Source organism: Lycium ferocissimum, chromosome 11 (genome assembly GCF_029784015.1).
Source record: "Lycium ferocissimum isolate CSIRO_LF1 chromosome 11, AGI_CSIRO_Lferr_CH_V1, whole genome shotgun sequence".
NCBI classification, from domain to species: Eukaryota; Viridiplantae; Streptophyta; class Magnoliopsida; order Solanales; family Solanaceae; genus Lycium; species Lycium ferocissimum.
In genome coordinates, this window is record NC_081352.1 from 50,952,058 (window position 1) to 50,966,139 (window position 14,082).

A 14,082-nucleotide genomic window follows, 5' to 3' on the forward strand; every position below is an offset into this window, starting at 1 on the left:
ATCGATGGAAATGTTTATTTCCAATCACAAAGTACAAAAGTAGAAAAGCAACACAAGAAATCTGTTGTACATCTTGTGCCTTTTAACCTTTATGAAAAAGACCGCATAAAATATCACCTGTTTGCAGCAACTTCACTCTTTTCTTGATTCCCTTAAGTAAAGCTGGAAGCAGGCAATTCCCATTAAATGCCAAAAGAAAATATGCACTGTACATTTTCCTTAATAACAAAGCATGTAATTTGAGTAAAGGAAAAAGGTACGTTCCTTAATAAGTTAATAGGATTTAACTTAGTATATATTACGAGCCAGTGTATTTTTTTTAAAAATAAATCAATGTATTTTAATACTATATTATAGCAGATAACTTACTTTATTTTTCAAGTTAATCCACTTGTTAAAACGGCTACATGCATTATCTTATAGGTGATGTAATAGTACAAGAAATTTAAACTCTTATGAATAATATCGATAAGAGTTTAAATTATACACATCATTAGTCATTAGACTATAAAAAGTAACTTTTACACTATCATATCACCTTTATAAGATTTCAAAATTATAAATCCGACTATTATAAGAGGCTAATAGGTAGATCTTCATTTGGATAGCCTAAAAATATAAATTTCTTACGTAACGGCATAATAATTTAAATTTTACTGATAAAATAAGATAGCAACAAGTAGCCATTCGATCTTTTTCGGTGGGGTCCGGATATATGCTTGTGACACTGAAAAAAAAAATGCACGAAAGCATGGATTCTACTCTCTATTTCACATGCATGAGACTAAGAGAGCTCACCATATATATTCGATTATTCTCTACGTTATGTCAAGTGTATAAAACAAAACTGCTGCTCCTATAAAGTTTTTCAGTCCCTTTTTATTTCTTTTCTGTTAAATAAAGGATGGTACATTGGGTTGAAGACTCTTCACTCTTGAACAACAAGATATATATATAATTATATATTGTAAAAGAAACAAGTGTTGACAATGAGGAATCAAATTGTCTGCCTTATCATTGGCGGCCCTTTCAGAAATCCCTTCTTTTTTGACTAATCATTTCATATATTATTAGCCTTACCAAAGTTTGGTAGCATATAATTAATTATAAGGTGGTTGTTGGAGACATTTTTTAATTTCCTTTTTGGTTCCTTTCCCCCACATGTTGGTAAATATCAGGATTATACTTTGCAACAACTACTCCAATCACACAATTTCGTCGTCATTATAGCTTTCAAGCCAATGGCGGAGCCACCTTTCTCCAATGTGTGTCGAATGTCAATTGACACCTCCGGTCAAAAAATTACACTGTGTAATTAGATAATATTTTTTCTTGTGTGTGTATATATACACTATAGTTGAATTTAATTATCTTCTATGTGTGTTTACTACTTTATAATTTAACTCCTCTTACTAAAAATGCCACTATTTTAGACTTCACTCTATCAAGTACGCATTCACCAAATAGATGTATATGTAAAAGAATAATAGTCTTACGTACCCTTGTCAGGTAACTGTATGAACTAAATATAACGAGGAAAATTGAATTTTACAGTATATAATTATTTCAAGTATTATTTCTCTCAGCTTATAATGTGGTACAATCTCCTAGTGGAAGATAGAATCCTTACTTATTAGAATGGTGAACCCATTTCTTCAAGAGGCGTGTAGAGTCAATGTTGCACGCAGTCAAACTTAAGAGTCCAGCTTTTGACAAATTACTGAAGGTAGGCATGAGGAATCTTTTTGGACCTTTTTTTTTTTTTTTTTTGATAATGACTTCCTTCCGCTTTCCTCTATTTTCTTAAAACCTCCAACTTTCCTATTAGCATGATAAGACCTACAATGTACGTTTTGCTACCAACACATGACGACACTTCATGCATTTAATTACTACGAATCAAGAAATAATTAACAAGCTAATGAACCATGCATTGAAGACCAAACTTCAGCAGTTAGTGGAACCAGAACCAAATAATATTGCTTTTTGCAGGAAATAGTTAAATGAACTTTTTATGAAAGATAGCCTTTTGTTTATCATCCCTGCCTTGGACTTTAACTTCGCTTACCGCTTCCGCACCTCTTTTGGCTGTGGGGGTGGGGGGAGGGGAGGAAACAGAAGCAGAGCATGCTGTTTGATTTTAAAAGGGTTTTCATGTATGACAAGGACGATTGATAAGCTATTCTATTTTTTTTTTTTTCCATCCAGAAGTTATTTTCGAGATAAACATATGACCATTACTATCCTAACAGTAGAGAAAGTAGATAACTTATTAAGTACCGTAGCATCCTTGTACACAAATACATACCCAAAGAACATGAGGCATATTTCTGCTAGATTGCACAAGAGGCTATTTTTACACAACATAAGCTCCAAAGAAGAGGCTGGGCAGGGAAAGGAGTTGGAAAAGGCAGAAAGGAAATCTGGAAAACCATACCAGCCAGCATTTGGTGAGTCATTTGAAGGAAAGGAACCTTAGATGTTTTGAAGGCAAAAGAGAGTAACAGGCACAAGCTGAAGTCCAATGGCTTGTCTCTCTTAGCCTTCTGGTCAACATGTAAGGTGTCTAAGATGTAGAAAGCTTCTAGGATTGTCAAGTACGTTTCTGGTTAGAGTAGGTAGAAACTGAGGTTTTGGAAGGTTCCTGGATATGGAAATTGGAATACTTGCAAGATCCTGATGATGGTTATCTTTATGCTTCTATTGGTTATATGTATGCTCACTTGTAAAACATATACCTAAAGAACGTTCGAAAACACTTATGCAGCCACTTTATCCTGTGCCTTCTCACTGTGCATCCATGTAATTGGATGGAAAAAGATTTAAGTCGGGTTCGCCACACTACCTATAATCATAAGTTTGAGACAATGATGTGAGCCCCAATGGTGTGCTAACATGTTTCTCTTCTCCATTTGATGCAACTTTAATTTAGATCATCTTTCTTCACCTGCTGTGCTTCTTTCCACAGAACATGAAGCGCCAACACCAACGTCTAAGATTGTATCTAATATATCTAAGTCTAGCACATTCCACCCCACAAGATGTTATTAGACTCTATCTTTCATAGACATTAAATAGATGGTCAGGGTCCTTGTTCCAAAGTGATGTCCAACAACTACCACTTCGTTCAGCTTGTACATGTGGAGTCTCAGGTAAAAATAGACCAACACATAGCAAAATGAGAATCATTGGCCAGATCAAGTCATTAAAATGCAGGACAAATAAGAGGTCTAAAGATAAAAAGGTAGTATGAGCACTCACTGATTATCATCCATAACCAAGACCTTTAGTCCTTTAAAAGCCATCTGCATGTGAATTGCAGGCAATCTGGGCATAAAGGAAAGCTTAGACTCATTTGAGCGGCAAGGAATGCCAAGTTTAACAATAAAGATAGCAGTAGACCCCTTGCCGAGACCTTCACTTTCAATCCAAATATGTCCTTCCATAAGATTAACAAACCTGATCCAGGCCATTGGAACAATAAGTCAGATAAATAATCACTGCTGTAAATGTCTCCATATCCAATGAACAAATTCTCCAAGTAATGTGCATTAAAAAAAAGGTTCAATCTTGAGCAGCTCTCCAGGTTGTCTTGGCAAACTGAAAACAACATTCAAAACAAACACCAATGAAGTGAGATACCTCTTACAAATTGCAAGGCCAAATTTTTGCCACCGGAACTTTTAGTTGCTAGTGCCTGGTTTTCACAAATTTATAGAACAGCCCAGGGATATCACAGAGGATTAATGCCTGATCCTGTATCTTTTACCTACATTACAGGGAAAAAGTAGCAGTAAGATCACTACCCTAATATTTTTACAGAGCAACTACTATTGAAACTGCAAATATAAAATATCAAGCATGAAAATAAACCTATAACCTTACCTGTACACGTAAATAGAAGGGTTCTCACTTTGCACAGGAAACAACTTGGGAGGATCTTTAAAGATTCTGCTTTTGCAGCAACAGCAGAAATTGACACACTGCCTTCTTTTGAGAATTTTACAGCATTGCCAACAACATTTAGAAGAATTTGCATAAGCCGTTTCTCATCTCCAATAGCAAATTCCGGCAAATCAGAAGACAAACTAAGCGTAACAATTTTTCACATATGCAATAGGCTTGATTAAGTTAAGGACCTAATTAAATCAATAAGCAGACACCTGAATCAGAGAATAGTTTCCAGCATAACATGATGAAAAAGTGAAAATCATAAGTAATGTATGTAACAGATATAGAATATCTATTTTGATAAGGAATAAATCTAGAACATCTTTTCGTTGTTCTGTTACTCAAATCATATAGAACTTGCAAGTAAACAGAAATGTTAGGCTTGCCTCTCTGAAGAGAGCATGAAGATTGAAAGTCCCAACGTCTAGTTGAAGGCTTCCATCCTCTAGCCTTGAAAGATCCAAGACACATTGATAAGCGTTGCTAAAATGTTGCTGCTCTTAAGGATTGTTTCCACCATCAGACGCTGCTCCGGTGTCAGCTCACTTTCTTGCAGCAAAGATGAAAGTGCAATTATTGCATGCATGGGAGTTCTCATTTCATGATTCATAGCCGCCAGGAAATCATTACGTGCACGAACAGCCGTTTCTGCATCTCTTCTTGCCAGATCAAGAGCTACATTCTGCTCCTTAAGAAGATTCCGAGCCCTCATTGATTCCTCCAAGATGGTAACATGTGAGAGAGCAACAGTAACCTGAATTGACAACAGATAGAAAAAGGTAAATCCATCCGGTCACATTCAAGTCCCACAGGCATGAACTGCTCTTATTTGAGCCCTAGTTAATTGATTAATCATAGTCTACTAGAAGTTTGAATTTATCCAGTTTAACAAGGAAACTACAATCACTCCACAAATTTCTGTTTATCATGGAAATTCACAGCTAAAATGCTAAAGATTTCCATTAAGTTTCTTCTTTTTTTCATTTTTTTTTATCTCAAATAGGAAAAGTGGGGTGCCAGAGAAAAATGAGGAGTGGACGACTGCTCCTTCAGAAAAAACTCCTTCTGAAGAAATCTCAACAGTATAATTCTGTCTTTCCTCTTATGCACATACTTAATTTTTTTCCCTTGCTTCTTTTCACTTTATATATAGTCCTACAAACTAGTACAGCCTACAAAGTACTACTCAATACTAGATATTTAGTCTACATCATGCATATGAATTCGAATTACAATGGTAAGTCCTACAACCAATGTAGAGCGAAATCTAATAAAGCATAACAGTTGTGGAAGCCAGTTTTGTCAAATGCTATCTTCAAGAGCCTAATAGACCTCAGTGCTGTTATTTGCTTTGCCTTTTACAGCACTGGTGGAAGCAAAAGAGCAGGCCAAGGTACTGACCTTCCAAAACAAAATCTGCTATGACATTAAATAATCCCCACTCGAATTTATTTTTTATCATTAATATAACCCTCATCTATACTCTCCCCCCCCTCTCTCTCTCTCTCTCTCTCTCTCTCTCTATATATATATATATATATATATATATATATATATATAATATCTCACACCAGTAATCCTCTTCTTTTTGTACCATGTACATAACGATAAGATTGGAGTGCTGTCAGTGGTGGCTGTTGTTAAGGAAACACTCAAGGATCGAGTGACCTAACTAGATGGCAAGGTCAACCATTTAGATGGACAAGGGTAGACTATTGCAGAAAGGATTCTGCCAGGGGAATCAGGGATCGTTGGTCACCATATGCTCGCTAATGATTATAGCGGCCCCTCTCTCTCCCCGTGGACAAAAGTCATACTGACTGAAAAAACAACTATGTGAACAACAAACACGGCACAGTCCCCTATCCAGCAAAAGAAATCAATGAAAACAAGTGTTGTGGATGTGTTTGTGGGAAAGACGCATGTTTCCTATCTTTAAGGATTAGGTTTAGCTATCGTTATTAGTCTAGAATGGGATTTATGTTTCCTACCTTTAAGGATTAGGTTTAGCTATCGTTATTATTCTAGAATAGGATTTATGTTTCCTAGTTCCATAAGGATTAGACTTCCTATTGCTGTAATAAGACTCCCTATTTAAAGGGGGATTTGAGGAATAAAACAGCAAGCGCATTTTAATCAAAAACAAGAGATCAGAGTTCTCTCTTCCATTGAACTCTTAAGGTTTCAGTTGAATGTATATTCAAACCAGGTCGATCTAGGAATTCAAACAAAGGCAAGGGAAAATCACTGTGCATTCTAGAAATTGTCTCGTGGAATTTCATATTATTAAATACGGACCGTATTTTGAAATACGGCAAGTAAAGTGTGATCGTATTTAAGGAGTGAAAATGAAACCGGTGATTACGTTTGAAACATGTTGAATTACGGTCCAGGTTTACGGACCGTAAATCAGTTTACGGACCGTATTTCCCTGCCCGCACTAGAACCTATAAATACCAGCCTTTAGTTATTTTATTTCATTTTTCATAATTCCAAGCCCTAGAAATGAAGTGTTCTTCTCCCAACAATCCAAAACGGCAAAGGTAAGTCATTCCAAACTCTTCCAAATCAATTCTATCATATATGCTCTAATCTAATCATGAAACCGTATGTTCTTAACATAGGGTTTGAAAACCCAATTAAAGAGCATAAAAGAGCAAAACAACGAACTCTTTTTCCAAGACCGATTATTATTCAAGTTTGAGAGCAATTCCGAAGGTGTTAAGCATACCGCATGCACGCGAGGAACATTGTTTAATCATCCTCATACCTCAATTATCATAATTTAAATCCCGTAAATTTAAATGATTTTGCCCTAGTTCTTGATTTTCAAAATCTAGGGTTAGAGCTCGATCTTACGATTATGTTCATACTTGTTATGATGCTATGGACATCTAGTTTAATCTAAAAGACTTGTAATTCAATCTCCACGGTCTCGAGAATACGATCTAAGTCATCGATAAGATTCTGAGAGCGGTAGTCGCTTTTACACCTCGTTGCTTCATATTTGATTGGGGCCTAAGGCCATAGTTATGATTCATATGCATATGTAATTATTTTGGGCCCGAGGCCATAGCTTTGATCTCATTATTTATTGGGCTTGAGGCCATAGAGATGATATTTGTACGTGGTTTCTATACGATCGGCTACATGATATGAGCATTCGGTTCATTATGCTGTTATTGTTCATATCCCTTATTATTGCTTCAGTTGCTTATCATACTTGTACAATTCAAATGTACTAACGTCCTTATGCATGAGCTTTTAACGCACCGATGGATACAAAGCGCTAGCTTCCAACGCTTGAGTACATCGGCTAGTTGGTGAGCCCCCTCTCATCCAGGGCTTCCGTCTATTCCCGCTTTTTCGAGTATTAGTTAGTTCATTAGTATTTGAGGCATGTCGGTCTTGTCTGAGCGGGTTATTCTTCCGTATTTTGATTATAAAGAGGTTTCATGGATGACAAACTTTAGTGGAACCCATGTTGGTTTTGCCTCACAACATTTATTTCCGCATTCATTATTATATTTGAGTTAGAGCATTCTCTTCATTTTGTGTTATATCTTGTGATGCTTCCATGATGAAAATCTGTAGATTAGATTGTGATCATGGGTTCTTTCATTATAGATAACGATCGAGCACCCGAGTGTCTGTTTGCCCAAAGCCATGGTTCGGGCGTGATGGAAGATAAGAAAATACATCTTTTATTTCTTATTTCTTAAGGGGTGTGCAAAAAGGAAAGTGATAAGTAATATGGGACAAAGAGAGTATATATTTTACCATGATATTCATATTTATTAGTGTAAGTCTGAATAACCTTCAATAATAATTTGAAAATGAGTAATTAATGTAAGGGGTAAAATTAATAATAAGAACACACAAATATTCACTCATTAATTATGAAATTAATGGCCGGCCTTCGTACGTATTCTCCCGCTCTTAACTGATTTCAAATTAATTACGCTCTACGATAAATAAATAATACGAGAAAAAGGATAACATGTATACAAATATACGCCTATAATATATGCGTATTCGTTATCTTTATACACAATCAACATAATTGAAGTTTCAGACTAATTAATAATTACCATATTGGTTTTTCTATCGATATGTTAACGTGGGCCAGTGAAAAAAATGAGTAGGAGTGACTTTTATCTCTATTTTCTCTTCTTCATTTGTCAATAAACGTGAAGAGAGGACGAAAATAGCAATGCAAATTTGTACCAAAAGTTATATAAATTTAACTTTAACCAACTACTTTTTTATCCCATTTGGACATATTTCATGGTACTAAGTATTTATTCTCTTCTCATTATACCGCGTACGCACTTCAATTTAATTCTCCCACATAATTATTTCCTCCGCGCACTTTTACTTGTCCACTTTTGACTTTTCACGTTCTTTAAGAATTAATAAATGAAGTTATGATTTGAAAATGAGTAATTAATATGAAGGGTAAAATAATACTTTCTCTTGATATGTTAACGCGACAAGTAAAGAAGGGAGTGACTTTTATCCCCGTTTTTCTTCTTTTGTCAATACTTTACTTATTTTAATTTTCTTTACATTTTCTGATTATTATTTCTTTACATTTATAAAATGTATTACTTTATATTTTCATTTTGGAATTAAAATTTGGTGATTTACGATATAACATATATCTTTCTAATTTTGATTTATTTGTAACAATTCTTTTTATCAATAATGTACCCCGCCGGATATCTTCCAAGCAATTGAATCTGATTCCAGGAAGCTTCCCCGCCTCACCCCCTTCATCCAACCCCTTGATAGAAAGCTCTATGTTGTGGCGGGAAGTCAGCACCGCTATTCCGCATCATCAGATTGGACCAAGTGTGGTGAAGTTTAGGACCTCGACAAAAAGACTTGGGAATACCTGAATGCTGATTTCTGGCCTTTTAACAACAACAAGGACTATAAGGCTGCTGTTGGGCTAAAAGATGGTACGAAGATGGTTTTTTATAACTTGTTTGACCCTGCTTCTATTATGTTTTTCAATTGAGAAATAATTTTAAACATGGCAGAATTATACGCACAGATAGTTTTAAAATCTTGTAGCCTCAAATGGATCCAATCAAAACGTGCTTCTATTATATTTTTGGATTTAACTAGTGCTGAAATCCTCCGCCAGGACGACCATCCCTCCTTTTCTTTGTGGGGATCCACAGATGGAACTCAGAATGAAGTTAGTACCATACTAGACTATGTTTCTGGCCATACGACTGCAGTGTTCCGTGAGGATACATTCTATTGGTTCACTTATGACCTGCAATTGCATGGATATGATATTAATCTTAAAACATGGTTCCGCTCACCAAGTCTTATAACAGAATTCCCCCCAGTTGAACTAGATGAAGATCCTTTTTTCCCCGTTTTGGTTGATCTTCATAATGGAAAATTCTTGGTGGTTATTAATGATTATCCTGGACGATTAACAATTGCCTCCCTTGTGGTGGCCAAGGTCATTGCCGGAAGCTCTTTACGAGTCTCCGTGGAGAATGTTCAAATTCTATCCTGTGACGATTCTTTTTTTCTTGAAGATGGGAGGCCAGTGTGAGTATTATTTATGGTTTGCCCCTCTTAATTTGCACACATTTGCTTCAATTTGGTAGTTGAATTGGTTCATATGAAACTTCTTTTTTACTGTGTGATGGCATTTATAGAATTGTTTTATTTCCTTTTCCACTTTAGAAAATAAAAAAGTATAACATCAGTCTATGTTATATGAATCCTCTATATCTAAACTTTTGGAAGTTAAGAGGTGTTAGATCCTTGAACTTGTTCAATTGGTCTATTCTTCTGTCACTGTATAGAAATATCTCCACGGGAGAAGATCTCATCTGAAATTTCTTTTTTACTGTGTAGAATGGCAGTTCAAGTCAAAGAAGAGCGCATTAGGGTTGAAGAGCCTCCAATGGATCTGGTAGAGGGAAGGCAGTCGGCAGTTATGTATTTCAGTGGCATGATAGATAAGTTTCGGGAGTGGTATCGATTCGATCCGAATGCAGAGGCGGGTAAAATAAAAAATATTGAACCTGTTGCACAGTTGTATTCCAATCGTGAAATTCAGGGAGGTTGGGTTGTTACTGATGAAGATGATCTCTACTAGGCTGGAGGATTGGATCTCGGATCTGAACCACCGACGACTTCCAAGCTATTGCTCAAACATAGTCCTATCTTGCTTTCCCCTAGACGATGGCTTCAGGAATCTGATTCCAGGAAGCTTCCCTGCGTCACCCCCTTCATCCAACCCCTTGATAGAAAGCTCTATGTTGTGGCCCGAAGTCAGCACCACTATTCTGCATCATCAGATTGGACCAAGTGTGGTGAAGTTTACGACCTCGACAAAAAGACTTGGGAATACCTGAATGCCGATTTCCAGCCCTTTAACAACAAGGACTATCAGGCTGCTGTTGGGCTTAAAGATGGTGTAAAGATGGTTTTTTATAACTTGTCTGACCCTGCTTCTATTCTATTTTTGGATTTAACTAGTGCTAAAATCACCATGAAGACCATCCCTCCTTTTCTTTGGGTATCAAAAGTTTGATCACACTATCCCATGTTTCTGCCCGTATGCCTGCAGTGTTCCGTGAGGATACATTCTATTGGTTCACTTATGACCTGCAATTGCATGGATATGATATTAATCTTAAAACATGGCTCCACTCACCAAGTCTTATAACCCGATTTCCCCCACTTAAACTAGATGATCCTTTTTCCCCCGTTTTGGTTGATCTCCATAATGGAAAATTCTTGGTGGTTATTGTTGATCATCCTGGACGATTAACAATTGCCTCCCTTGTGGTGTTCAAGGTCATTTCCGGAAGCTCTTCATGTTTAACCGTCTCCGTGGAGAATGTTCAAACTCTATCCTGTGACGATTCTTTTATTCCTACAGACGGGAGGCCAGAGTGAGTATTATTTATGGTTTGACCGTCTAATTCACACACATTTGCTTCAATTTGGTAGTTGAATTGGTTCATATGAAACTTCTTTTTCACTGTGTGATGGCGTTTATAGAATTGTTTTATTTCCTTTCCCACTTTAGGAAACTAAAAAAGTATAACATCAGTCTACGCTTCAATCGCACTCTCCTGTCAGGCTATGTTATATGAATCCTCTATATCTAAACTTTTGGAAGTTAAGAGGTCTTAGATCCTTGAACTTGTTCAATTGGTCTATTCTTCTGGTCACTGTATAGATCTCCACGAGAGAAGATCTCATTTGAGATTTCTTTTCGAGTAGAATGGCAGTTCAAGTCACAATATGATGCCCATGGTGTCACGTTGCAAAATGGATTGGGACGAATTAAAAAGCTGTTCATTCCTGATGATATAGACTTACAAGTCACTTATAAACACTAAGAAACAAGAAATACTACTTCATTATATCATAACATCTAGTAATGACTTCTGAAATATGGTGTTGTCACATATAACTACTTGGTGCTCCGTCCGTCCTATAAAATTTGTCTCTTTTACTTTCTATCTTATTTTGGGAGAATCGATGGACATATGTGCATGACCTGATCTTCACAGACCTTTACAGTCACTCTTTTCCTCTCCTATCTCGCTCAAGTGATATTTCTCTTATCGACCATCTGCTCTTTTGTTTTTAACAATGCTTACAACGTTTTGCTGCTTCATCTCTTTTATCCATAACTCACCTTGTTGGAAGAACTTTCTTTTGAGCTTTTGCCTTTTGAATGCTGATCATATTCAATGAACAATACTGGAAGAAGTTTAAAATTGAAAAAGATGAGAATATGAGAATAACAGAGGGACAAAGGGACCGACAAATTGGTACAAAGGGAATATTGTATTTTTTTAAAAGATTCTAAAATCATCAGTGCTCACAAAAAGAGAAACAACAGTTCTTGACCTGTTTGTTATTTCCTTAAAGGATTAATGATTATCTGCTGTCTTGTAGGCTTGCCGGGGGTCTACCGGAAATAGCCTCTCTACCTTCTCAAGGTAGAGGTAAGGTCTGCGTACATTCTACCCTCCCTAGACCCTACTTTGTGGAATTTCAGTGGGTATGTTGTTGTTGTTGTTGCTGCTGTTGTCTTGTAGGCTTCTATCATTGAAATAGTTTCAAGTAAAGATGGTGATTTTTTTTGAAACTGGTAAAGTTGTATTCCTTAGCATTAAGGACGTGCTGGAGACCTCTAAAAAGTTGTTAAGAACAGCCTATAGTACCTGCAAAGAACCTCTAAGATCTACTTACTGTTCAGCTTCTTCTATACAATGCTTTTTACACCAAAAATAAAATGTAGCAATGCAGCTTCCTTTAACTTTCTGGATGCTGTTAAATTTGTCTTCAAAACATCTTCCATTCCTCTCCCTCCAAATTGTCCACCAGATACATGATGGGATTAATCTCCACCATTTTTTCCGACTCTTACTGCCCCCTCTCCTAATCCAACAGCTTAAAAGAGCTGTTGTATGCTCAGGCATAGCCCATTTGATCTCTGTTAGACTGAAGAACAAAGACCATAGCTGGGAAGTGAATTTACAGTGAAGAAACAGATGGCTATTTGTCTCTCCTTTCTCACAGCATAGGAAACACCTGGATGCAAATATTAAACTTCCGTCTCTGTAATCTCTCATTAGTGAGGCAAGCTTTTTTGACAACCAACCAAGTAAAACACTTTAACATTTGTTGGTGCCATATTTTTCCAAACCTGCTTCCTTGGGCCTAGCCTGATCTGAGGCTGCAGCCCTATTTCCTTTTTGTAGCTTCTGCTTACAGAAAATTTTCCATCACTGTCATGTTTCCATCTGATGCTGTCAGTAGCTGTAGTGGTACCTTTGAAACCTTCAATGACATTCATTAGCTCAACAAACATATTCACTTCCCAATCATTCACATGCCTTCTAAATGTGATATCCCCACCCTTTTTGAGACCAACCATCAGCCACTGTAACATTAGGTACGGAGCTGATATTGAATAAATCTGGGAAGGTCTGCATCAAAGTCACTTGGCCAATCCATTAAATCCAGCTCCCACCCTATAGGATATGTTCTCTGTTAGTTTGGGCCAGAGGTTCCTAATGGTTCTCCATACCGTGGTTCCTAATGGTTCTTCATACCGAGGTTCCTAATTGTTCTCCATACCGAGGTTCCATAAGTGCTAGTGACATTACCAGTACACCAATGGTTTGTCTGCCCATCTAACTATATATGATAGGAGAGGCAAAACAATGTTGGGATGACAAGTGTCATCACCATAAATTTTCAATTTTAAAATACCAAAAAAAAATGCAAATTCACAAAAAACTGCAAAAATTAAAAAAAAATAAATGCCAATTCAGTTATTGATATTAATGTCGTGACTTCAAATTCAACTTTCCCTAAAACCGCACCATCACCTTTGCCTCTTTCGAGCAACCGTCTACAACTTCCTCATTTGTGTAGTTTCAGCAATTTCTGGATAACTTCGGCCGCAAAGAAACAAAGTGCCAAATCTCTCGAGTATCTTGTTTGTGTATTGTTAGATTGGGCGTTGGTATATGGAATTCGTTTCCATAATTCATGTTTGCTCTTCCTTTCTTTACTTTCTTTCATTTCCTCAGTTTCAAGTTTTAGATATTACGGCTTCTGCTGTATGGTTTGCCATTCTTAGATTTTGTTTATATATATATGTAAGTTTTGTAGTTCTCTTCACAGGCTAACATTTTTATTACCATTCTGGCTATTTCAGTGTACGTCTCGTGGCCACGAGAAAAATAGAGGCTCATCAAGAAGCAGGGAGTAGGGGAGGGAGAAAGGGCGTGATAATTAAAGACCTCGACAGGGATAGCAATAGAGATAGAGACAGGAACAAAGTTAAGGAAATGGACAAAGGTAAAGATAGAGACAGAGATAGGGAGGAGGACCGTGATCATCATCACAGAGATCGTCATAGGGTTTGGAGTGATAGGAGGGAGAGGGAGAGGAACAGAGATCCAGATGAAGATGTTATTCATTGAGCTCGAGATTATGATAGGTAAGTTCAAATGCAGTTTTAAAAGTTAGTTGGATTGTTGTGTACCTCCTTCAGTTACTCTTATGATGGTAACACTTGATAGTGATATTCATTTTGAGAATCATGTCCCTTGATTTTAATTT

At 36.7% G+C, this 14,082-nt stretch overlaps 1 protein-coding gene and 1 pseudogene across 1 annotated transcript; one reads left to right on the forward strand and one right to left on the reverse strand.

The window, feature by feature from the left end:
- Positions 1-3,257: 3,257 nt before the first annotated feature.
- On the reverse strand, positions 3,258-6,733 carry LOC132038451 (ethylene receptor-like; annotated as a pseudogene).
- A 2,256-nt stretch (positions 6,734-8,989) lies between these two features.
- On the forward strand, positions 8,990-10,877 carry LOC132038452 (uncharacterized). Its single transcript, XM_059429121.1, has 2 exons — positions 8,990-9,525; positions 9,838-10,877. The coding sequence occupies exons 1-2, from the start codon at positions 8,990-8,992 to the stop codon at positions 10,079-10,081; spliced, it is 780 nt and encodes a 259-aa protein (XP_059285104.1). The 3' UTR covers positions 10,082-10,877.
- Positions 10,878-14,082: the final 3,205 nt, after the last annotated feature.

What these genes read in the sequence shown, in the direction of transcription:
- LOC132038452 (XM_059429121.1), top strand. Translation starts at nt 8,990, where the DNA reads ATGGCAGAATTATACGCACAGATAGTTTTAAAATCTTGTAGCCTCAAA. An exon ending in CTTGAAGATGGGAGGCCAGT is followed by an intron (nt 9,526 to 9,837) that starts GTGAGTATTATT and finishes TTTACTGTGTAG; the next exon opens with AATGGCAGTTCAAGTCAAAG.